The sequence below is a fragment of the Carcharodon carcharias genome, assembly GCF_017639515.1.
Source record: "Carcharodon carcharias isolate sCarCar2 chromosome 37 unlocalized genomic scaffold, sCarCar2.pri SUPER_37_unloc_2, whole genome shotgun sequence".
Classification (NCBI taxonomy): Eukaryota; Metazoa; Chordata; class Chondrichthyes; order Lamniformes; family Lamnidae; genus Carcharodon; species Carcharodon carcharias.
In genome coordinates, this window is record NW_024470767.1 from 1,287,156 (window position 1) to 1,312,869 (window position 25,714).

The 25,714-nt window shown below is 51.7% G+C and overlaps 1 protein-coding gene across 2 annotated transcripts in view; it reads left to right on the top strand.

Annotated features, from left to right (window-relative positions):
* Window positions 1-7,532: 7,532 nt before the first annotated feature.
* Window positions 7,533-25,714, top strand: part of LOC121274703 (zinc finger protein ubi-d4-like) — a 41,059-nt gene continuing 22,877 nt past the window's right edge. For both annotated transcript variants that reach the window (XM_041182021.1, XM_041182022.1), the window contains exons 1-6: window positions 7,533-7,590; window positions 16,464-16,624; window positions 19,673-19,780; window positions 21,356-21,519; window positions 24,132-24,224; window positions 25,502-25,586. In XM_041182021.1, the coding sequence (XP_041037955.1) occupies window positions 7,559-7,590; window positions 16,464-16,624; window positions 19,673-19,780; window positions 21,356-21,519; window positions 24,132-24,224; window positions 25,502-25,586 (643 nt within the window). In that variant the 5' untranslated portion in view covers window positions 7,533-7,558. The remainder of the gene's footprint in view (window positions 7,591-16,463; window positions 16,625-19,672; window positions 19,781-21,355; window positions 21,520-24,131; window positions 24,225-25,501; window positions 25,587-25,714) is intronic.

Consider the following 25,714-nt stretch of genomic DNA (forward strand, 5'->3'; position numbering starts at 1 on the left):
CTGAGGCTTTGAGGATTTTGCTGTGTTTTCAGTACAGCTGCACAGCTCCCACACTTTCCTGCCTCTAAAAAAACACTACAATCCACCCTTTGTCCTTGGAATCCTTGTCTTGAGACAATAACATCCTGCATTTATGTAGCACCGTTGACATAGGAAAACATTCCAAGGCATTTCACAGGAACATAAATCAGGCGAATGTTGGACAAAAGTCACATGGCGTATCAGGACAGGGGACTAAAAGCCCAGTCAAAGAGGCAGTTTTAAGGAGCATCTTATCGGCTATATCTATATCAGCTGCCGGTCCTCCAAAGGACCCAATTTAAAATTCTCATCCTCGTGTTCAAATCCCTCCATGGCCTTATTCACTCTATCTCTGTAACCCCCTCCAGCCCCACAGACTTCCCGGGACCTCTCAGCTCGTCCAACTCCGGCCTCTTGCAGATCCTCCTTCCCTTCGCTCCACCTTTATCGGCTGTGCTTTCAGCCATTTTGCTCCTAGACTCTGGAATTCCTCTCCTAAACCCTCTCCTCTTTAAAACCCTTATTTAAAAAAAAACACTGATTTGACCGAGATTTTAGCCACTGCTCCTATCATCTCCTTATGGGACAAATAATCCCGTGGGAGCTTCTTGGGATGTTAGCGGTGCTGTATAAATGTAAATTATTGTATGGATCTGATTCTCAATCATTATAAATCTACCTACCCATATATCTCTGTCTTTCCACTTATTTATTGTGTGCATGGAGTTACCCCCCCCCCCCCTCCCACAATCCTGGAACCTCAGATCAATGGGAAATGCTTTATCTGAACGTTTTGATCACTCCTGTTTTCCACCTCAGACCTTTGTCCCTTTCCTGTCCCCTTTCCTCTTGCTCTGGCCTTGCTTAAAATCTCTTCATCATGAACACTTCCAACAAGAGGTCATTGACCTGCAACATTAACTCTCTTTCTCTCTCTGCAGGTCCTACCTGACCCGCTGAGTGTTTGTAGCACTTTTATGGGTTATGATTTAAGAATTGCAGCATCTGTTGTATTTTGCTTTTTTAGCCCTGTAAGAGTGGGTAGCTCTCTCTCTTTCTCTTTCTCTCTCTCTCGCTCACTCTCACCTCCGGACCAGAAGGTCGTGGGCTTGAGTTCCTGATCTAGACGTCCCAGTCCCAGTACAGATGGAGTGCTGCACAGTCAGAGGTGCCATCTTTCAGACAGCCGATGTTAAGTGGAGGTGCTGTCTGCGCTCCGAGGTGGATGTGACTGACCCCCTTGCTCAATATTGAAAGAGCAGCTGGGAAATTCTGGCTGGAGTTGCTGGACCAATTGACTGCCCCTGTTTCCCCCACACAGCAACACTGACCAACACTTCAAAAGCACATTGACTGTAAAGGTCTTTGGGATGCCCTGAGGTTGTGAAAAGCTCAAATAAAAGCCTGTTTTTTTTTTCTTTTGTTTTAACACCTCTGCAATCCGTCTGTATTGTGTGGGGATAAAAACAAAAAACTGGGGATGCTGGAAATCCAAAACAGAAACAGAATTACCTGGAAAAACTCAGCAGGTCTGGCAGCATCGGCAGATCCGCTGATGCTGCCAGACCTGCTGAGTTTTTCCAGGTAATTCTGTTTTTGTATTGTGTGGGGCTTTGGGGGAGGTTTGGCTTTGCTGTTGCCACACAGTGAATGGCCTGACCCCAGCAGCACTTACTGTACATGTAGAATCCAGTTCCCCCAGCATGTGAAAGGACAGAGTTAGCAGCGGATCTTGGAGGATGCTGTGTTTACCCAATGTTCCAGACTGCGCTGACCTGTGACCCCCCTGCAGCTTATTCAATGAGTCATTTGTATACAAAACCCCCTAAAATTCACCACATACAAAAACAGCACTGGCTCTTTTCCCAACCTTGGAAAAAGCTGGCCAGGATCTCCATGGAGACAGCTGCTTGTGTAAGGGTCTTGTGACTAAAAGCCAAAGTGTTCCCATCAATGAAATTACATCAACAGAACCATCCAGAGAGAATGCACTTTTCACTCCCATCAGTGCTGATTCACAGGGGCAGTAAATCTCTTTTCACAGACACCCTGCCCCATCCCCCACAAGGGCCCCACCATCAGGCCAATTATTCTTTGCCAGAGGAGAAACTGTCAACCTTAAAGGGGCTTGCTTCATCATGTACTCGAGTCAGGCAGGGGAGCTGGAGAGCAACATTCTGTTGTTCTGCTCATACATCTCAGGGCCATAGGGGGTGTCCGGACTGATTCCCCTCACTCAGTTGGTTTTCAGTGTGCAGTGTTGGAATGGGGAAGTGCAGTCAACTAAGCAATGGCGACAGAATTCTGTGTCACCCCCCTCCCCCACTCTGTATGATGAGTGGGTCAATGTTATTTTCAGCTAATAACTTTCCAAAGGAAAAGGGTTAATACTGGCGAAACATTTGCAAAGACAAAAGAGAGAGATCAGGTGGGGAGGGGACTGAATGGATCACCCTTTTCAAAGAGCCAGCACAGACATGATGGGCTGAGTTCTGGAAACATGCTGAAGTTTATAGAAGCAGAATGTTTGCCTCGACGCTTATTTGTACTGAAACAGATCAGTTTGCAATTTACACAAACGCTGTGTTAAATCTATTTTTAGAAAAAGTGTAACCTTTGAAGAATCAATACAAATATTCCTTTCTTTTTCCCATCGACTTATTTTTTACTCCAATGGGTTGAAGAAACTGCAGCCAATTGTTTTCTAATGAGACGTGAAACTGTTTGCCCTCTCAGGTGGACACAAAGGATCCCATGATGTTGTGTTAGGGAAAGGGAGGGGGGTGGGGTGGTGATCCCCTGTGTCCTGGCCAATTTTTATCTCTCAATCAATAAAACAAAACCAGATTACCTGCTCATTATCACATTACTGTAAGAATGTGCTGACAGTTTCTCTGTTAAGTGGTAACATGTTATTGTGACTACATCATTGGGTTTGATAATACTCCTGTGGAACTCCTTGGGACGTTCAAAGGCGCTATTTAAATACAAGTTGTTGTGCTGCCATAATCTGGCTCCATTGAATGGTGTCGTTGAGTGAGGATTATTGGATGGGGATGGTGATGTCATCAGATGGTGTGTGCTGATGTGGTTGTGTGATGATGTCATCATTTAATGAGTATGCTGTCATCACTTATCCATTCTTTAAGTGACACAATATTGTATCGTGACTGGGCTAATCTTACAATGGGAGAACATCACTGTGATTTCAACATCAGGGCAAAAATCATGTGACAATTCTACAATCACCGGCTCCCCTCAGCGACGGTTTGGGTGCAATTTGTCTCATCTCCTGCCCCTTCCATCCTCTCGTGACTCCCCTCCTAGGTTTACAGGTCAACAGGCAGCCTCCACCTCCATTACCTTGTCTAGGTGATCAAGCTTCATACGTAAGCCTGGCCAGTGAGTTCCGGCAAGCTGGTCCCCGTGGGGGAAAGGGGATAGCTCTGTCGGGAACACTTTCCAAAGGAATGACTGGATAGCAATCAGGAGAGGACCCTGATTCTACTCTCCCTAATCCATGGGCACCACATCTAATGATAGCAGTTTAATCACTCTTTCTTGGGTGCAACAACATCCAGTTAAATGCGCCAGTTAATGTTGTACATTATCCCAAGGCAGGAGTGATTATCAAACAGAATAAAGAGATGTTAAGGGAAGATGACCAAAAACTCAGTCAAAGAAATGGGTTTTAAGGAGTGTCTTAAAGGAGGAGAGAGGGGCGGAGAGGTTTAGGGAGGGAATTCCAGAGCTTAGGGCCCCAGGCAGCTGAAGGCACGGCCGCCAATGGTGGAGCGATGGGGAATCGGGAGATGCTCAAGAGGCTGGAATTGGAGGAGCGCAGAGATCTCGGAGGGTTGTAGGGGCTGGAGGAGGGTACAGAGATAGGGAGGGTTGTAGGGGCTGGAGGAGGTTACAGAGATAGGGAGGGGTGTAGGGGCTGGAGGAGGCTACAGAGATAGGGAGGGTTGTAGGGGCTGGAGGAGGTTACAGAGATAGGGAGGGTTGTAGGGGCTGGAGGAGGTTACAGAGATAGGGAGGGGTGTAGGTGATGGAGGAGGTTACAGAGATAGGGAGGGTTGTAGGGGTGGGATGGGGTTACTGAGATTGGGAGGGGGTTATGGGGAGGGGGAGGCCATGGAATCAAATGGGAAAATTTTAATTTTCAACTCAAGGGCTTGAAGCTGGCTGGAAATTCCCTCCCGGAAGGTCAGATCGAGGTCACTTTGACACACCTGCCTTTCTCTCAAAATATGGGGAATTTTCAGTTTTTGAAATGATCAGAAGTGAAAACGTGACTAATTCATTTGTCAGAAACAATAAAATGTTTGCGAAACCCTCTCCTGCCTCCCTTTTTCGCCTGATTTGCACATCACTCATTGCTTGTTTGGGACACAGCTTCAGGCTGATTTATGTCCGACCTTTCACACGGTATAACAAATCCAAGCTGAGTCACAGGGACGTAAACCAGAGAAAGAGTTTAAATAGTTTCTCCCCATCTACCTGATCAACTCTTTTTAATCATCTTAAAGTGTCTCAACTAGGTCACCCCTTAGTTTCCTATACTCAGTGGTGGAAGGGGGAATGGATAGGACACTAGTCTCGGCAACCTCTTCTCATATTTTAACCCTTTCAGTTGCAATATAATTCTGAGGACTCTGCTAAAGCCCCTCCGAGACCAATATATCCAACCAATCAGGGTTGGTGATACCCAATGAATAACATGCCAGCACTTGTACTTTTGAGACTGAGATGGATTTCAGTTGCTCAAGAGTTCTGGAGCCAAGACAGGTCAGTAGAGTTAAAGTAAGTGAGTTGAAGAGAACTAATTGGATAGCAGGAATGGGCTTCTTCCATTCCTATGTCCTGGGAATCTGCACCGCATATGCCATTGTCAAGGCCATGAGAGACGGGGAAGAGACCCCCATGATAGGAAGGAAAGCAGGAGTCTACACCAGACACAGTAGAATGAATCCAAATCAAACTGAGACTTGCACACAGACACACTCCTCACCAGACGGCACAGGGAAGGAAGCCAGAAGGATGGAAGTTGAAAACAGATGACTTGCTCTGTCACTGACTGGAACATGTCCATGAATGGATGAAAACCTCAAAGCCTTCCACCCTCTCTGCTGATGTTTCCAGATGTTGTGTGGGGGTGGAGAGCTCGTCAGGGGGAGTGCCTTTTTGTTCAGTCGCAGATCAATCCTCCTAAGGTGCAAGGGGCGATGTTAACATTTTAAGTCGGTCAGTATTATCATTCCTTCATTTATAGACTGACTATTACATGGAATTTTGCAGCACAGAAATGGAACATTCGGCCCATCAAGTCAATGCTGGTATTTCTGCTCCACATGAGCCTCCTCCAATTCTCTCTTCATCTCACCCTATCAACAGCTCATTCAATTCTTCGAGTCACACGGACTTGAAACGTTAACTCTGTTTCTCTCTCCACAGATGCTGCCAAACCTGCTGAGCTTTTCCAGCATTTTCCTTTTCTACTCCAATTCCTTTCTCCAGCTAAATCAGTGCTGACTGGGATCCCATTACCATGTCAGAGGACACGTAATATATACCCTGTGTAGCTGGTCAATGGGTAAATGATGCGAGACAGAGCCCCAAAAGATTTCAGGTTGGATTCTTGCTCTGTGCTGAGCTAGTTGATGAAGCCAGTTTGCCATACGCAGGTTAATAGACATTCTCTGCACTCTAGAGAGGTAAAATCCAGCAACAATTCTGTTTACAACCTCTATCTACTGCATCCTGCATTTGAGTGGAGGAGAATAATTCTTCACATTCTATCTATGATGCCTCCAGTAGTGGAATAGCCAACTTTTCCACAACAAGATCCCACAAACAGCAATGTGATAATGACCCAGATCATGTTTTTTTAGTGATGTTGGTTGAGGTATAAATATTGGCCCCAGGACACCGGGGAGAACTCCCCCCTGCTCTTCTCCCAATAGTGGCCATGGGATCCTTTACACCCACTTGAGAGGGCAGTCGGGGCCTAAGTTTAATGTCTCATCCTGAAAGACGGCACCTTTGACAGTGCAGCACTCCTTCAGTACCAACCCTCTGACAATGCGCCATTCCGTCAGTACTGACCTCTCGACAGTGCGGCATTCCCTCAGCATTGACCCTCCGACAGTGCGGCACTCAGTACTGACCCTCCGACAGTGCGGCACTCCCTCAGCACTGACCCTCTGACAGTTTGGCACTCAGTACTGACCCTCCGACAGTGCGGCACTCCCTCAGTACTGACCCTCCGACAGTGTGGCACTCCCTCAGTACTGACCCTCCGACAGTGCGGCACTCCCTCAGCACTGACCCTCCGACAGTGCAGCACTCACCCTCCGACAGTGCAGCACTCCCTCAGCACTGACCCTCCGACAGTGCAGCACTCCCTCAGCACTGACCCTCCGACAGTGCAGCACTCCCTCAGTACTGACCCTCCGACAGTGCGGCGCTCCCTCAGCACTGACCCTCTGACGGTGCAGCACTCCCTCAGTACTGACCCTCCGACAGGAGAGAGAGAGAGAGATTGCTCTCCACTGAATCCACACCCATGACTACTACCATCTAGAAGGACAAAGGCAGCAATAGATGGGAACACCACCACCTGGAAGTTCCCCTCCAAGTCACTCACCATCCTGACTTGGAAATATATCACCGTTCCTTCACTGTCGCTGGGTCAAAATCCTGGAACTCCCTCCCTAACAGCACGGTGGGTGTACCTACACCAAATGGACTGCAGCGGCTCAAGAAGGCAGCTCACCACCACCTTCTCAAGGGGCAACTAGGGATGGGTAATAAATGCTGGGCCCAGCCAGCGACACCCACATCCTGTGAATGAATTAACAAAAACATCTCTACAATTAATTTAACTGGTCCTTAGTCTCATTACTGTTTGTGGGATCCTACTGTGCGACAAATCTGTTTAATAACAGGTTACTGCACTTCAGAGTAATTAAATATGTAATGTAGCTGTGAAGTGGAGTCCTACAGACTGGAAACATAAACTTTGTCTCTCTCTCCACAGAAGCTGTTAGACCTGCTGAGGTTTTCCAGCATTTTCTGTTGTTTCAGATTTCCAGCATACCCAGGATTTTGCTTTCATCAAATATATGTGATGCCCTTTCTGAACGTTTTGTGTGGAATTTAAGTCACTATTATAAATAGAAATTTGTACAAATAAAAAAACACCCATTTTTGAAGAAGAGCCACATTGTCACATTTTTAAACCTCTTGTTCTCTAAACTTCATTCCGAGCTATTCTGCGCAGTTCCTCGCCCAGCCGAGTGGGGGCGGCAAAGGTCCTCTAGTCCGCTGGGCAGGCTGCGCATGCTCACCGTTGGCAATCACGTGTCCAGGGTGGGGCCGGGACGGCTGGTGGTTCGGAGGCACAGGGAGAGGGAAGGGGGTGGGTGCGGCTGCGGACGCGCAGGCGCGTTGGGATCCTGCCGCCACCGTCCCGCGCGCATGCTCGGTGGAACGCGGAGGCCGCGCAGGCGCGGTTGCGGTGGCAGCGGGGAAGATGGCGGCGGTGATTCAAAACGTTGTGAAGAAGTAAGTTTGTGGCAGGCGGAGGGAGAGATGCGCAGAGCGGGAGAGGAGGGAGGGTGGCGGCGGAGGCGGGGGGGGCGCTGGCAATGAGAGCTGCGGCCGGCGGCGGGGGAGCTGCAGCTTCATCGCGAGAGGCACAGGGACAGAGCGGGGGCGGCGGAGCCCGAACCGGGAGAGGGAACCGGAGACCCGACTCCACCCCCCCGCCCCCCCCCCATCTCCTCCTCCATCTCCTCCTCCATCCCCATCTCCCCATCCCGCTCCCCCCTCCATCCCTCCCCCCCCATCTCCCCCAACCCTCCCCCCCCATCTCCCCCATCCCTCCCCCCCCCATCTCCCCCATCCCTCCCCCCCCATCTCCCCCATCCCTCCCCCCCCATCCCTCCCCCCCCATCTCCCCCATCCCCCCCTCGCATCTCCCCCATCCCTCCTCCCGTCTCCCCCTTCCCGCCTCCCGTCTCCCCCATCCCTCCTCCCCATCCCTCCTCCCCATCCCCCCTCCCCCTTCCCTCCCCATCCCCCCCTCCCCCTTCCCTCCCCATCCCCCCCTCCCCCTTCCCTCCCCATCCCCCCCTCCCCCTTCCCTCCCCATCCCCCCTCCCCCTTCCCTCCCCATCCCCCCCTCCCCCTTCCCTCCCCATCCCCCCCTCCCCCTTCCCTCCCCATCCCCCCCTCCCCCTTCCCTCCCCATCCCCCCCTCCCCCTTCCCTCCCCATCCCCCCCTCCCCCTTCCCTCCCCATCCCCCCCTCCCCCTTCCCTCCCCATCCCCCCCTCCCCCTTCCCTCCCCATCCCCCCCTCCCCCTTCCCTCCCCATCCCCCCCTCCCCCTTCCCTCCCCATCCCCCCCTCCCCCTTCCCTCCCCATCCCCCCCTCCCCCTTCCCTCCCCATCCCCCCCTCCCCCTTCCCTCCCCATCCCCCCTCCCCTTCCCTCCCCCATCCCCCTCCCCCTCCCCCCTCCCTCCTCCCTCCCCCTCCCTCCCCCATCCCCCTCCCCCTCCCTCCCCCCTCCATCCCTCCCCCATCCCCCATCCTCCTCCCCATCCCCCCATTCCTCTCCCTCCCTCCTCCCTTCCCTCATCCCTCCCCCATCCCTTCCCTCATCCCTCCCCCATCCCTTCCCTCATCCCTCCCCCATCCCTTCCCTCATCCCTCCCCCACCCCCTCCCTTCCCCCCCACCTCCTCCCTTCCCTCCCCCCCACCCCCTCCCTCCCTCCCTCCCTTTCCCCCACCCCCTCCCTCCCTCCCTCTCCCCCACCCCCTCCCTCCCTCTCCCCCATCCCCTCCCTCCCTCTCCCTCATCCCCTCCCTCCCTCTCCCCCACCCCCTCCCTCCCTCTCCCCCACCCCCTCCCTCCCTCTCCCCCACCCCCTCCCTCCCTCTCCCCCTCCCTCCCTCCCTCTCCCCCCACCCCCTCCCTCCCTCCCTCCCTTTTTCCCCCACCCCCTCCCTCCCTTTTTCCCCCACCCCCTCCCTCCCTTTTTCCCCCACCCCTCCCTCCCTTTTTCCCCCCACCCCCTCCCTCCCTTTTTCCCCCCCACCCCCTCCCTCCCTTTTTCCCCCCCACCCCCTCCCTCCCTTTTCCCCCCCTACCCCCTCCCTCCCTTTTCCCCCCACCCCCTCCCTCCCTCCCTTTTCCCCCCACCCCCCCCCTCCCTCCCTTTTCCCCCCACCCCCTCCCTCCCTCCCTTTTCCCCCCACCCCCCTCCCTCCCTCCCTTTCCCCCCACCCCCTCCCTCCCTCCCTTTTCCCCCCACCCCCTCCCTCCCTCCCTTTTCCCCCCACCCCCTCCCTCCCTCCCTTTTCCCCCCACCCCCTCCCTCCCTCCCTTTTCCCCCCACCCCCTCCCTCCCTCCCTTTTCCCCCCACCCCCTCCCTCCCTCCCTTTTCCCCCCACCCCCTCCCTCCCTCCCTTTTCCCCCCACCCCCTCCCTCCCTCCCTTTTCCCCCCCCCCTCCCTCCCTCCCTTTTCCCCCCACCCCCTCCCTCCCTCCCTTTTCCCCCCATCCCCTTCTCCCTTCCCTACCCCAGCATGGCTTTGTCAGAGGGAGGTCAAGCCTAACGAATTTGATTGAATTTTTTGAGGAGGTGACCAGGTGTGTAGGTGAGGGTAGTGTAGTTGATGTAGTTTATATGGATTTCAGCAAAGTCTTTGACGAGGTCCCACATGGGAGACTTATAAAGAAGGTAAAGGCACATGGGATACAGAGTAATTTGATAAGGTGGATTCGAAATTGGCTTAGTTGTAGGAGACACAGGGTGATGACAGCAGGATGCTTTAGTGACTGGAAGACCATGTTCAGTAGCGTACCCCAGGGATCTGGGTCCCCTATTATTTGTCATTTATATAAACGACATAGATGACTCTATGGGGGATAGGATTAGTAAGTTTGCGGATGACACAAAGATTGGCCGGGTGGTTAACAGTGAGGTTTAGTGTCTTGGGCCACAGGAAGTTATAGACAGTATGGTCAAATGGGCAGATAAGTGACAGATGGAATTTAATCCTGAAAAATGTGAGGTGATACACTTTGGAAGGGGTAATTTGACAAGGAAGTATTCAATGAACGGCATGACACTAGGAAGTTCTGAGGGATCTTGGCGTGTGTATGTTCATAGATCTCTGAAGGCGGAGGGGCATGTTAGTGGGAAGGTGAAAAAGGCATACAGGACACTTGCCTTTATCAATTGTGGCATAGATTACAAAAGTAGGAAGGTCATGTTGGAGTTGTATAGAACCTTGGTGAGGCCACAGCTGGAGTACTGTGTGCAGTTCTGGTCGCCATATTATAGGAAGGATGTGATTGCACTGGAGGGGGTGCAGTGGAGATGCACCAGTATGTTGCCTGGGATGAAACATTTAAGTTATGAAGAGAGGTTGGATAGACTTGGGTTGTTTTTGTTGGAGCAGAGAAGACTGAGGGGCGACCTGATCGAGGTGTACAAGATTATGAGGGGCATGGACAGGGTGGATAGGGAGCAACTGTTCTCCCTTAGTTGAAGGGTCAGTCACGAAGGGACATGAGTTCGAGTTGAGGGGCAGGAGGTTTAGGGGGGATGTGAGGAAAAACTTTTTTACCAAGAGGGTGGTGATGGTCTGGAATGCGCTGCCTGGGAGGGTGGTGGAGGCGGGTTGCCTCACATCCTTTAAAAAAATACCTGGATGAGCACTTGGCACGTCATAACATTCGAGGCTATGGGCCAAGTGCTGGTAAATATGATTAGGTAGGTAGATCAGGTGTTTCTCACGAGTCGGTACAGACTCGATGGGCCGAAGGGTCTCTTCTGCACTGTGAGATTCTGTGAATAGTACTGAAGACTTGTGCTCTGGAACTTGCTGCGCCCCCTAGTCAAGCTGTTCCAGTACAGCTACAACACTGGCATCTACCCGGCTATGTGGAAAATTGCCCAGGTAGGTCCTGTATATAAGAAGTAGGACAAATCCAACCCGGCCAATTATTGCCCCATCAGTCTACTCTCCATCATCAGTAAAGTAATGTAAGGGGTCATCAACAGTGCTATCTAGCGGCACTTGCTTAGCAATAACCTGCTCACTGATGCCCAGTTTGGGTTCCGCCAGGGCCACTCAGCTCCTGACCTCATTACAGCCTTGGCTCAAACATGGACAAAAGAGCTGAACTGCCGAGGTGAGGTGAGAGTGACTGCCCTTGACATCGAGGCAGCGTTTGACCGAGTGTGGCATCAAGGAGCCCCAGCAAAACTGGAGTCAATGGGAATCAGGGGAAAACTCTCCGCTGGTTGGAGTCATACCCAGCACAAAGGGAGATGGTTATGGTTGTAGGAGGTCAGTCATCTCAGCTCCAGGACATCACTGCAGGAGTTCCTCAGGGTAGTGTCCTCGGCCCAACCATTTTCAGCCACTTCATCAGTGACCTTCCTCCCTTCATAAGGTCAGAAGTGGGGATGTTCGCTGATGATTGCACAATGTTCAGCACCATTCGTGACTCCTCAGATACTGAAGCAGTCCACGTTCAAATGCAGCAAGACCTGGACAATATCCAGGCTTGGGCTGACAAGTGGCAAGTAACATTCACGCCACACAAGGGCCAGGCAATGACTATCTCCAACAAGAGAGAATCCGACCATTGCCTCTTGATGTTCAATGGCATTACCATCACTGAATCCCCCATTATCAACATCCTGGGGGGTTACCATTGACCAGAAACTGAAACTGGACTAGCTATATAAATACTGTGGCTACAAGAGCAGGTCAGAGGCTGGGAATCCTGCCGTGAATAACTCACCTCCTGACTCGCCAAAGCCTGTCCACCATCTACAAGGCACAAGTCAGGAGTGTGATGGAATACACCCCACTTGCCTGGATGAGTGCAGCTCCCACAGCACTCAAGAAGCTCAACACCATCCAGGACAAAGCAGCCCCGCTTGATTGGCACCATATCCAGAAACATTCACTCCCTCCCCCACCAACACACAGTGGCAACAGTGTGTGTACCATCTACAAGATGCACTGCAGCAACTCACCAAGGCTCCTTAGACAGCACCTTCCAAACCCACGACCCCTTCCATCTAGAAGGACAAGGGCAGCAGACACATGGGGAACACCACCACCTGGAAGTTCCCCTCCAAGTCACTTACCATCCTGACTTGGAAATATATCGCCGTTCCTTCACTGTCGCTGGGTCAAAATCTTGCAACTTCCTTCCTAACAGCATTGTGGGTGTACCTACACCACATGGACAGCAGCAGTTGAAGAAGGCAGCTCACCACCACCTTCTCAAGGGGCAATTAGGGATGGGTAATAAATGCTGGGCCCAGCCAGTGAAGCCCACATCCCGTGAATGAATTTTTAAAAATTTCTGAAAATCTAAATATACGACATCCACTGCACTGCTAGTACTACTTTTTAACTAATATTAATATCTTGTAGTCCCTCAGCTACACTAGCCCCTTGATTCTCCATTATTTCTATTTGCTGCTGTCAGGACAGACACAGTGTTTGTTTAGTTTCTGTGCCATTTCCGAATTCTCCATTATAAATTCTCCTGACTCTGCCTGTAATGGGCCCACATTTGGTTTTGCTAATCTTTTCCTTTTTACAAGCCTATAGAAACTTTTGTAGTCCGTTTTTATGTTTCTCATGAGTTTACTCTCATAATGTTTGTCTATCCTTTCTCTGAAACTCTTGGGGCTGATTGCCTTTCAGGATTGCTTTTCAGATGTGATATGACTAATGTATATACAGGAGGCCTATTTACATTACAATAGTCAAAGCCTAGACTAGCTGTAGTCTACAAGTACTGGGTTGTTCCTCCATTTGCCAGCTCTCACGTTCTACTTGTTACCTGTTGACACTTATTATATCTGTAATATAATATTACATTAGCTTATTAACATACAAATTAACTAGTAAGTCGGAGAAATTCACTCCATGCGCCATTTGCAACAGCTGCTGTCAACAAACTTCTTGGCGGGACTGACCGGATGCCACCAAAACCTAGTGGTCAGCCATCATGTGCCGCTACTGTATGTTTTGTGGCGATGATAATGACGCATTATACATTTCACACGTCTGCAATCTGCACAACTTCAGGTTCGTGCACCACTTAGCACCTCCTTTTGAGATTGAAATGAAGGTATGATTAAAAACAATCAATACTTCCTCGGTAGCCTTGATGTTAATCCACTCACAAAGTGGAAGAAAAGCACTAAATAACCACAGGTAAGAGTGTCTGACTGTTGACAGTGCAGACAAACAATTGGACTTCCCGCGCTAAAGGTCAGGACATAAACTACCGTGCAAAAGGTTGCCGAGGTCCATGTTGGCTCACAATGGGGTCCATTCAAAAAGAAAGTTTGGATTTTGGATATACGGATAGAGGATATTAGACTGTATTCTATTTTCCCTTTCTTTAACTTTCTCTTGGTTCTCTTTTGCAGAATTCTAAAATGCTCCCAAACCTCAGGCTTGCCATTTTTTTGGCAGCTTTGTACGCCTCTTCCTTTGATCCAGTACAACCCCCGATTTCTTTCACTAGCCGTGATTGGAGCACTTTCCTTGCTGGGTTTTTGTGCATTAAAGGAATGTATTTTTGTTGTAAACTATGTACTAGTTCTTTAAATGTTAGCCATTGCCTGCCTACCATCATATCTTTGAACATAGTTTCCCAATCTACCATAGCCAGTTTGACCCCTGTACCTTCATAGTTTCCTTTGTTTAGATTTAAGACCCCAGGTTCTGATTGAACTACGTCACTTTCAAACTTCATATAAAATTCCATCATATTATGGTCACCATTTCCTAAAAGCTGCTTTACAACAAGGTTATTAATTAGCCCTTTTTCATTACACAACACTAGATCTAAAATAATCCGTTCCCTACTTGGTTCCTCTGAGCGTACTGCTCTAGAAAGTTATCTTGCATCCAATCCAGGAATTTGTCCTCCGCAACATTAGTACTAATTAGGTTTACCCAGTTTATTTGTGGAATTCCCCCGTGATTACTGAATTACCTTTGATGGAAGCACCTCTAATTTCACTGTGATTTACGTTGCCACTGTTGTTTGGTGGCCTATAAACAACATCCATCAATGTTTCCTGCCCCCTTGCTTGATCTATAGAACTAAGGTCATCTCTCACAACAGTACTAATGCCCTGTTTAATTAACAGAGCTACCCTACCACCTTTTCCCAGCTCCCTGTCCTCCCTGAATGTCACATACCCTTGGATATTCCAGTCCGAGCTTTGGTTTCCTTGTCGTCGTGTTTCTGGAATGGCTCTCAGGTCACACGTGGATTTCTATTTGAGCTGGCAATTCATCTGTTTTATTGTGAATGTTGTGGGAATTTACTGATTTTGTAAGCTCTGGCCTTATCTGCTGGCACAGTCTGAAGTTTGCAATCACTGTCCCTTCCTGCCTTTCTCTGATTAACGTTACCTTTATTGCTACCCTGACCTATTGCCTTGTCATTTCCCTTTCATTTACTCAGTCATCCCCGACATGATCCCTTCCACCTCTATTTAGTTTAAAGCCCTCTCAACTTCCCACGTTATGCAACTCACCAGAACACTAGTCCCAGCACAGTTCAGGTGAAGTCCGTCCCAACCAGGAGCGTTGTGCCAAATTTTCAGACGCAGGAGCTCCAAGAAATTGGGTTGACCTCATCATTTCTGAATCTGCTGTTGCATTGTTTTCTTATGTGTTCATCGTTTGAGCCCCCAAAAGGCAGTAAAACAGTGCTTTTTAAGTGAAAAATATTCATGCCGCCAGCCTCTTCCTCACCCCTCCCTCCAACAACACCCCCCTCCCCCCCCAAAAACCTACCCTCACCCCCACCCTCCCCACCGGCAGCGCAGTGATGAGTGAAATTGCCCTTACAAACGGCTTCACAAAATCGCAGCTCTTAGCTTGGGAAATTTGGATGTTTTTTAAGCCAGTCTGTCAGTTCCCAATCCCTGGCCGCTAAGTGTGGATGAGTAGAACTCCTTTTAAAACAGGCTTGTTCAACTTTTTCACTCGGTTGTTGGGTGGGGGGGGGGGGGGGCACATTTCCATTTTTTCTCCCTCAAGGGGCCGTTGAGCAAATTTTGCAAACATAAGGTTTGGCACCACTTTAAATTGGGAACACCACCACCTGCAAGTTCCTCTCCAAGTCACTCACCATCCTGACTTGGAATTATATCGCCCGTTCCTTCACCGTCGCTGGGTCAAAATCCTGGAACTCCCTCCCCCTTTCAGGCAGCGCCTTCCAGATCACAACAACTCGCTGTGTAAAAAAAACATTCTCCTCGTCTCCCCCTCTGGCTCTATTACCGATTCTCTTCAATCTGCGTCCCTCTGGTTACCGACCCTCCTGCCGCTGGAAACACTTTCTCCTCATTCACTCTATCCAAACCCTTCCTGATTTTGAACGCCTCGATTCAATCTCCCCCTTAACCTTCTCTGCTCTAAGGAGAACAATCCCAGCTTCTCCCAGTCTCTCCACATGAACTGAGGTCCCCTCATCCCTGGGAACATTCTAGTAAATCTCCTCTGCACCCTCTCCGAGACCTTGACATCCTTCTTAAAGTGTGGGGCCCAGAAATGGACAGGATCCTCCTGCTGGGGTCTAACCCGTGTTTGGAAAGGGTTTCACATCACAGCCTTGTTTCTGTATCTGTGTGTCTATTTGTAAAGCCCAGGATTCTGTCTTCCTGTTTAACAGCTGCTCTCTACTTGTCCCACCATCTTCATTCTTCCTACCAAAAAGTTTCACTTCACACTTCTCTGACCTGTGTCCATTTCACCACCCTGTCTTTGTCCTCACTGGTTGGAATGCATGGGGAGCAGTGATTGAGGTGTTGTATCAGAATCTGTTTTTCTAGAGATGATTCATGGTGAGGAGGCTTAACAATCTTCGTCCACTGCACTGTGGGTAAACCTGATTCTCACTCTGTGACCTGTGAATGGCGTGATCCCATTCAGTCATCCTCTGGTAACACTGGAGCAGTCACACGTGTGCTAGGTTGTTGAGATGTTGGGGATCTCTAACCAGTGAGGGTATCGTAGCTGAAGGTACGGCCACAGTGGGGGTTGGTGACAGGCATTGAGGTCTCTGAGGCAGTCTGGGTGGTGAGTTAGATGGGGAGAGGTTACACAGGGATTATCAGGGGTGGAAGCAGCGAGTGACACTGCTGGAGCATACATGGGCTGAGAGGCTGCTGCTTTCAGCTCAGAGAAAACAAAGGGTTAATCAAATACTCAAAAGGTGTCAGATAATGGAGCTGCTTTTGAATTGTCCCTCAGCTGGTGGAGAATGCTTCTGCCACCTGATATTATCTGCTATGTGCAATGAAGAGGTACCCAGTACCCGCTGCTGTGCACTAACTGACTTGTGACCATCCTCCCTCCATGCAGCATCGGTGAGCAGTACTACAAGGATGCCATTGAGCAATGTCACAACTACAATGCCAGGCTGTGTGCGGAGAGGAGTGTGAGACTGCCTTTCCTCGACTCCCAGACAGGAGTGGCACAGAGTAACTGCTATATCTGGATGGAGAAACGGCACCGGGGACCTGGTAAGAAGAGGATGGGCGGTGGGGGAGTGGGGGGGACGCGGGACAGAGGGGGTACTGGGGGGACCGGGGTGGGGGGGCGGGTGGGGGTTGGTGGAGGTGGGGGGCGGACGTGGGGCAGGGGGGAGTGGAGGGATGGGGGTTGGGAGTAGAAACTGGGCCAACACAGGGTTTCTTCCATTCCGTTCTGGGTGGGTGGTGCTAGAATCTGGGGTAGAGGGAGCTGGGAAGGGATTATGGTCTGTGTCAGGGGAAGGGGGGTCAGTGCTGTTTCTGTGGAGTCAGTGCTGTTTCCGTGGGGGGGATGTCAGTGCTGTTTCTGTGGGGGGGGTAGTCAGTGCTGTTTCTGTTGGGGGGGAGTCAGTGCTGTTTCTGTGGAGTCAGTGCTGTTTCTGTGGGGGTGGGGGGGGGGTAGTCAGTGCTGTTTCTGTGGGGTGGGGGAAGTCAGTGCTCTTTCTGTGGAGTCAGTGCTGTTTCTGTGGGGTGGGGGAAGTCAGTGCTCTTTCTGTGGAGTCAGTGCTGTTTCTGTGGGGGGGAGTCAGTGCTGTTTCTGTGGGGGGGAGTCAGTGCTGTTTCTGTGGGGGTGGGGTAGTCAGTGCTGTTTCTGCGGGGGGGGTAGTCAGTGCTGTTTCTGTGGGGGGGGAGTCAGTGCTGTTTCTGTGGAGTCAGTGCTGTTTCTGTGGGGGGGGAGTCAGTGCTGTTTCTGGTGGGTGGGGAGTCAGTGCTGTTTCTGTTGGGGGGGGGAGTCAGTGCTGTTTCTGTGGGGTGGGGGGAGTCAGTGCTGTTTCTGTGGGGGGGGAGTCAGTGCTGTTTCTGTCGGGGGGGGGAGTCAGTGCTGTTTCTGTGGGGTGTGGGGAGTCAGTGCTGTTTCTGTGGGGTGTGGGGAGTCAGTGCTGTTTCTGTGGGGTGTGGGGAGTCAGTGCTGTTTCTGTGGGGTGTGGGGGAGTCAGTGCTGTTTCTGTGGGGGGGGGGAGTCAGTGCTGTTTCTGTGGGGGGGGGGAGTCAGTGCTGTTTATGTGGGGTGGGGGGAGTCAGTGCTGTTTATGTGGGGTGGGGGGAGTCAGTGCTGTTTCTGGTGGGGGGGGAGTCAGTGCTGTTTCTGTGGGGGGGGGAGAGTCAGTGCTGTTTCTGTGGGGGGGAGTCAGTGCTGTTTCTGTAGGGTGGGGGGAGTCAGTGCTGTTTCTGTGGGGTGGGGGAGTCAGTGCTGTTTCTGTGGGGGGGGGAGTCAGTGCTGTTTCTGTGGGGGGGGGAGTCAGTGCTGTTTCTGTGGGGGGGGAGTCAGTGCTGTTTCTGTGGAGTCAGTGCTGTTTCTGTGGGGGGGGAGTCAGTGCTGTTTCTGGTGGGTGGGGAGTCAGTGCTGTTTCTGGTGGGTGGGGAGTCAGTGCTGTTTCTGTTGGGGGGGGAGTCAGTGCTGTTTCTGTGGGGTGGGGGGAGTCAGTGCTGTTTCTGTGGGGGGGGAGTCAGTGCTGTTTCTGTCGGGGGGGGAGTCAGTGCTGTTTCTGTGGGGTGTGGGGAGTCAGTGCTGTTTCTGTGGGGTGTGGGGAGTCAGTGCTGTTTCTGTGGGGTGTGGGGAGTCAGTGCTGTTTCTGTGGGGTGTGGGGGAGTCAGTGCTGTTTCTGTGGGGGGGGGAGTCAGTGCTGTTTCTGTGGGGGGGGGAGTCAGTGCTGTTTATGTGGGGTGGGGGGAGTCAGTGCTGTTTCTGGTGGGGGGGGAGTCAGTGCTGTTTCTGTGGGGGGGGAGAGTCAGTGCTGTTTCTGTGGGGGGGAGTCAGTGCTGTTTCTGTAGGGTGGGGGGAGTCAGTGCTGTTTCTGTGGGGTGGGGGGAGTCAGTGCTGTTTCTGTGGGGGGAGGAGTCAGTGCTGTTTCTGTGGGGGGGGGGAGTCAGTGCTGTTTCTGTGGGGGGGGGAGTCAGTGCTGTTTCTGTGGGGGGGGGAGTCAGTGCTGTTTCTGTTGGGGGGGGAGTCAGTGCTGTTTCTGTGGGGTGTGGGGGTGTCAGTGCTATTTCTGTGGGCTTTGGGGGAGTCAGTCCTGTTTCTGTGGGGTGTGGGGGAGTCAGTGCTGTTTCTGTGGGGGGGGGGGAGAGTCAGTGCTGTTTCTGTGGGGTGGGGGGAGTCAGTGCTGTTTCTGTGGGGGGGGGCAGTCAGTGCTGTTTCTGTGGGGTGGGGGGAGTCAGTGCTGTTTCTGTGGGGTGGGAGGAGTCAGTGCTGTTTCTGTGGGGGGGGCAGTCAGTGCTGTTTCTGTGGGGGGGGGCAGTCAGTGCTGTTTCTGTTGGGGGGGGAGTCAGTGCTGTTTCTGTTGGGGGGGGAGTCATTGCTGTTTCTGTGGGGGGTGGTCATTGCTGTTTCTGGGTGTTGGGGGGGTCAGTGCTGTTTCTGTGGGGGGGTCAATGCTGTTTCTGGGGTGTGGGGGAAGTCTCTGTCTGGTTATGTGTCGGATGGGGGAGTTTCTGTCTGGGTCTGTGTCGGGTGGGTAGGGGGATTTTCTGTCTGGGTCTGTGACTCTGTCTGGTTCTGTGTCGGGTGGGTTGGGAGGAGTTTCTGTCCGGTTCTGTGTCTCTGTCTGGTTCTGTGTCGGGGGGGGTGGGAGGAGTTTCTGTCTGGATCTGTGTCTGTGTCTCTGTCTGGTTCTGTGTCGGGGGGTGGGGGGAGTTTCTGTCTGGGTCTGTGTCTCTGTCCGGTTCTGTGTCGGGGGGTGGGGGGAGTTTCTGTCTGGGTCTGTGTCGGGGGGGGTGGGAGGAGTTTCTCTCTGGGTCTGTGTCTCTGTCTGGTTCTGTGTCGGGGGGGTAGGGGGAGTTTCTGTCTGGGTCTGTGTCTGTGTCTCTGTCTGGTTCTGTGTCGGGGGGTGGGGGGAGTTTCTGTCTGGGTCTGTGTCGGCGGGGTGGGGGGAGTTTCTGTCTGGGTCTGTGTCTCTGTCTGGTTCTGTGTCGGGGAGGTGGGGGGAGTTTCTGTCTGGATCTGTGTCTGGTTCTGTGTCGGGGGGTGTGGCAGATGTTGTGGCTCTCAGGCTTATTCTGGGTTTGAGAGATGTTAAGGTTACACTCGCTGTTCTGCAGGAATGGCCCCAGGACAACTGTACACTTATCCTGCCCGTCGCTGGAGGAAGAAGAGGCGAGCTCACCCCCCTGAGGACCCTCATCTCAGCTTCGCAGCTCTCAAACCAGGTACTGGAGCTAATCAGCCGCTCGGCTCTGAGAGATTTGTTAAATAATATATGTCCGCAACCCCAGCGAAGAGTTAATGGCTCTGGCGGAGAGCCCAGTTCTCATGGGTGTGGTGCGTCAGCATCGCACATGAAACAATACCCAGATGATTGAAGTCGCCATGGTAACAAGCACCAATCCAAGGCTGTCTGTAAAAAAAAAAATCAGGAATTTTCGGCACTTTTCCTGCTCACAGGCAGCAACCCCACTGCACTGCTCAAATCCTCCTTTTGAACATCTCCCTTCCCATCAGCCATATCCTCTCCCCGTGCAGACACATCCTGCACAGCCCAACGTTCCATCCTTAACAACCTCCCACATTCATCATCAGCTACCAAGCTCTGAAGTATTCAGTATCTACCTGTCCTGGGAGTGTTTGATGGGGACGGTGTAGAGGGAACTTTACTCTGTATCTAACCCCGTGCTGTACCTGTCCTGGGAGTGTTTGATGGGGACGGTGTAGAGGGAACTTTACTCTGTATCTAACCCCGTGCTGTACCTGTCCTGGGAGTGTTTGATGGGGACGGTGTAGAGGGAGCTTTACTCTGTATCTAACCCTGTGCTGTACCTGTCCTGGGAGTGTTTGATAGAGACAGTGTAGAGGGAGCTTTATTCTGTATCTAACCCCGTGCTGTACCTGTCCTGGGAGTGTTTGATGGGGACAGTGTAGAGGGAGCTTTACTGTGTATCTAACCCCGTGCTGTACCTGTCCTGGGAATGTTTGATGGGGACGGTGTAGAGGGAGCTTTACTCTGTATCTAACCCCGTGCTGTACCTGTCCTGGGAGTGTTTGATGGGGACGGTGTAGAGGGAGCTTTACTCTGTATCTAACCCCGTGCTGTACCTGTCCTGGGAGTGTTTGATGGGGACGGTGTAGAGGGAGCTTTACTCTGTATCTAACCCCGTGCTGTACCTGTCCTGGGAGTGTTTGATGGGGACAGTGTAGAGGGACTTCACTCCGTATCTAACCCCGTGCTGTCCCTGTCCTGGGAGTGTTTGATGGGGACAGTGTAGAGGGAGCTTTACTCTGTATCTAACCCCGTGCTGTACCTGTCCTGGGAGTGTTTGATGGGGACAGTGTAGTGTGAGCTTTACTCTGTATCTAACCCCGTGCTGTACCTGTCCTGGGAGTGTTTGATGGGGACAGTGTAGAGGGAGCTTTACTCTGTATCTAACCCCGTGCTGTACCTGTCCTGGGAGTGTTCGATGGGGACAGTGTAGAGGGAGCTTTACTCTGTATGTAACCCCGTGCTGTAACTGTCCTGGGAGTGTTTGATGGGGACAGTGTAGAGGGAGCTTTACTCTGTATCTAACCCCGTGCTGTACCTGTCCTGGGAGTGTTTGATGGGGACAGTGTAGAGGGAGCTTTACTCTGTATCTAACCCTGTGCTGTACCTGTCCTGGGAGCCTGAAATTGAAAAACAGTGACCCCCTTAGTACATAATTCACAAAGGAAGTGACGTTTTAAGCAGTGTTCTTTTTGAACTCTAGCAGCATGGCTCCGTCAGTGTGAACTGTTCTCTCTTGATTCTATAGAGCTTGATTTGGGGTTGAAGAAGGACAGTCTGGTGCCCCCTGATGGCAGTAGTCTGGAGGCATTGCTGCGAGGGGAGGCAGTGGATAAACAGCGAGGACTATCCGACCACCGAGATGACGACAGCCTTAATGACTACCCTGTGAACAACAGCAGAGCGAGGAAGGTGTGCGAGTCTCTTGGCTGTATTTGCAGCACACTTGTTGATGCCCAGCAGGAATGGAGTTCTTTGTCACAATGATTTTACTACAGAACTGGAGCTTGATTGATCTCATCACTGGGAGGTGGATATTTGCTACATAGGTTTGAAAGTGTAGCTGTCATTATGTAGGAAGCACAGCGGCCCATTAGTGCACAGCAAGCTCCCACAAACAGCAATGGGATAAGGACCCAGATCACCTGTTTTTAGTGATGTTGGACACTGGGGAACTGGGGAGAACTCCCCCCCCCCCCCCATCTTATTCCAATAGTGGCCGTGGGATCTTTTACACCCACCCGAGAGGGCAGACGGAGCCTCGGTTTAATGTCTCATCCTGAAAGACGGCACCTCCGACAGTGCGGCACTCCCTCAGCACCGACCCTCCAATAGTGAGCTGCTCCCTCAGTACTGACCCTCTGACAGTGCAGCACTCCCTTAGTACTGACCCTACAATAGCGTGGCTGTCCCTCAGTACTGGCTCTCTGTCAGTACTGACCCTCCAACAGTGCGCTGCTCCCTCAGTATTGACCCTTTGACAATGCAGCACTCCCTCAGTTCTGATCCTTCAACAGTGCGGCTCTCCCTCAGTACTGACCTTCCAACAGTGTAGCGCTCCCTCAGTACTGACCCTCTGAGAATGTGGCGCTCCCTCAGTACAGACACCCTGACAGTACAGCACTCCCTCAGTACTGACTCTCTGAGAATGTGGTGCTCTCTCAGCACTGACCCTCCGACAGCGCGGTGCTCCCTCAATACTGACCCTCCGACAGTGCGGCGCTCATTCAATACTGACCCTCCGACAGTGCGGCGCTTCCTCAGTACTGACCCTCCGACAGTGTGGCGCTCCCTCAATACTGACCCTCCGATAATGCTCCGAGTCCTCAATACTGACCCTCCAGCAGTGCAGTGCTCCCTCAGTACTGACCCTCCGACAGTGCGGCGCTCCCTCAGTACTGACCCTCCGACAGTGCGGCGCTCCCTCAGTACTGAGCCTCCGACAGTGTGGCACTCCCTCAGTACTGACCCTCCGACAATGCTGCGCGCCCTCAATACTGACCCTCCAGCAGTGCAGTGCTCCCTCAGTACTGACCCTCCAGCAGTGCAGTGCTCCCTCAGTACTGACCCTCCAACAGTGTGGCGCTCCTGTTGTATTATTGGTTGAACTCTTAGTAGTGAACTGGGCGAGTGGGATTAGTGGGATGTTGAAGGGCAGAGAGATTGGGATAGGGGAAGAGTGGGATTGGATTGCATGGATTTTCAAGGGTGCGGAGAGTGAGGGGAGAATGAGGCGTTATTAGACTCTACAGGATATTAAAGGGTGCGGAGAGTGAGGCGGTATTAGACTGGGCTATTAAAGGGTGTGGAGAGTGAGGGGAGAGTGAGGCGGTATTAGACTGTATGGGATATTAAAGGGTGCGGAGAGTGAGGTGGTATTAGACTGGGATATTAAAGGGTGCGGAGAGTGAGGGGAGAGTGAGGCGGTATTAGACTGTATGGGATATTAAAGGATGTGGGGAGAGTGAGATTAGACTGTATGGGATATTAAAGGGTGCGGGGAGTGAGGGGGAGAGTGGGATTAGACTGGGTGTGATATTAAAGGTTGTGGGGAGTGAGGAGGAGAGTGGGATTAGACTGGGTGGGATATTAAAGGGTGTGGGGAGTGAGGGGGAGAGTGGGATTAGACTGGGTGGGATATTAAAGGGTGCGGGGAGTGAGGGGGAGAGTGGGATTAGACTGGATGGGATATTAAAGGTTGCGGGGAGTGAGGAGAGTGGGATTAGACTGGGTGGGATTTTAAAGGGTGCGGGGAGTGAGGGGGAGAGTGGAATTAGACTGGGTGGGATATTAAAGGGTGTGGGGAGTGAGGGGGAGAGGGGGATTAGATTGGGTGGGATATTAAAGGGTGAGGGGAGAGTGGGATTAGACTGGGTGGGATATTAAAGGGTGCGGGGAGTGAGGGGGATAGTGGGATTAGACTGGGTGGGATATTAAAGGGTCCCGGGAGCAAGGGGGAGAGGGGGTTTAGCCTGGGTGGGATATTAATGGGTGCGGGGAGCGAGTGGGAGAGGGGGATTAGCCTGGGTGGGATATTAATGGGTGCGGGGAGTGAGGGGGAGAGTGGGATTAGACTGGGTGGGATATTAAAGGGTGCGGGGAGTGAGAGGAGAGTGGGATTAGACTGGGTGGGATATTAAAGGGAGTGGGGAGTGAGGGGGAGAGTGGGATTAGACTGGGTGGGATATTAAAGGGTGCGGGGAGTGAGAGGAGAGGGGGATTAGACTGGGTGGGATATTAAGGGGTGCGGGGTGTGAAAGCAGAGTGGATTTAGTTTGGGTGGGATATTAAAGGGTGTGGGGAGTGAGGGGGAGAGTGGGATTAGACTGGGTGGGATATTAAAGGGTGTGGGGAGTGAGAGGAGAGGGGGATTAGACTGGGTGGGATATTAAAGGGTGCGGGGAGTGAGAGGAGAGTGGATTTAGTTTGGGTGGGATATTAAAGGGTGTGAGGAATTGTTGGGTGGTCTGATTCTTTCTCCAATTCTATGGGGAAAGTTTATGATATCCTGTTTTTGTTTGCAGAGAATCCTGGATCCGGATGATTTCCTGGACGATCTGGATGATGAAGATTATGAGGAAGATCTCCCGAAGCGGCGGAGTAAAGGCCGAGCCAAGGTAACTGATAGTTATCCACCAGTGATGATATAGAGTGTGGTCCCACTGGTAAGAAGCAGGCTGTTTAGCTCATTGCTGTCCACTTCTACCCTGATTTATCTCTCATCTCCTCCATCCTGGCATTGCTCTCCTGCGAACTAATGGCGCAAACCCCAGGCCACATGCCATCCCTTGTTCAAACTTTCAGCCCTCTAACCTTCTCTTCCTCCATCATTGCCTTTACCAACCTTCTTTCCAGCAGAGAGCTCTCCTGGTTATCCCTCCTCCCATTCCTTCATGGATTTACGGCACAGCTTCAGGCCATTCAGCCGAACCCGTCTTTATGATCCACAGGAACCTCTTTGCACCCCTACTCAACATTAATGGGCCCTGCCTTAACCAAACAGATGCTCCCATGTGTTGTACTATATAACAGTCCTTTACTTATCAAACATCGAGACCGCCTGACTTACTCCATGCTAACTCACACTGGTTCCATTCACCCATCACCACTAACCCCCCATCCCCACCGTGCTTGCTGACCTGCCCAGTGCAGCAACACCTCGATTTTAAAATTCTCAGGCCTGTTTCCAAATCTTTCCGTGGCCCCCTCATCCCTGGCCCTTTAACTTCCTGCAGCCCCTTACAGCACCCCCCCCCCCCCCCACCGAAATCTCTGCGACTCACCATTTCTGGCTTCGTGACCACCCCCCCGATTCCCAACGCTCCACCTTTGGCGGCCGTGCCTTCAGCTGCCTGGGGCCCTAAGCTCTGGAATTCCCCCCATAAACCTCAACCTCTCTCTCTCTCCCTTCCCCCTGCCCCTTCTCCCCTTTAAGCCGCTCCTCAAAACCGACTTCTTTCACCTCACATCTGGTCATCTGTCCCTCACATCTCTCTGTGATTCAGGGCTAAATTCTGTCTGAGTTAGACCTTGAAGACATAGGATCAGAAATTAGGCCATTCAGCCCATCGAGTCTTTTCTGCCATTCAATCATGGCTGATAAGTTTCTCAACCCCATTCTCCCACCTTCTCCCCGTAACCTTTGATCCCCTTACCAATCAAGGACCTTAACAGTTATGCTCCTGTGGAGAACATTTACAATGCTAAAGATGTTATAGAAATACAAGTTCCTGATGAACTCCCACATGACTTTAGTATATTTACTATACACCCTTATTTATAATTTAAGAATTAAAAGCACCAGTGATTTATTTCTGAGTGAAGCTCTGAAGCTTTTAAGTTGATTTTGACAGATTTGCTGAGGGTAAGCTGTTTTGTCTATCCATCAAATCAGGGTAAAGGAGTTGGCAGGAGTGCGAGAAAGAAAGCAATGGATGCTGCTGCAATTGAGGATCGAGAGAAACCATATGCTTGTGACAGTAAGTACCGTGTCTCCACCCCTTCCAGCAGCCTGACTTGCTGTGCTCATTCTGTAATTCATTCTCTCTCCTCTCCTTAAATCTATATCACTCCTTTTCCCCATTATTCTCTCCCCCCACCCCAATCC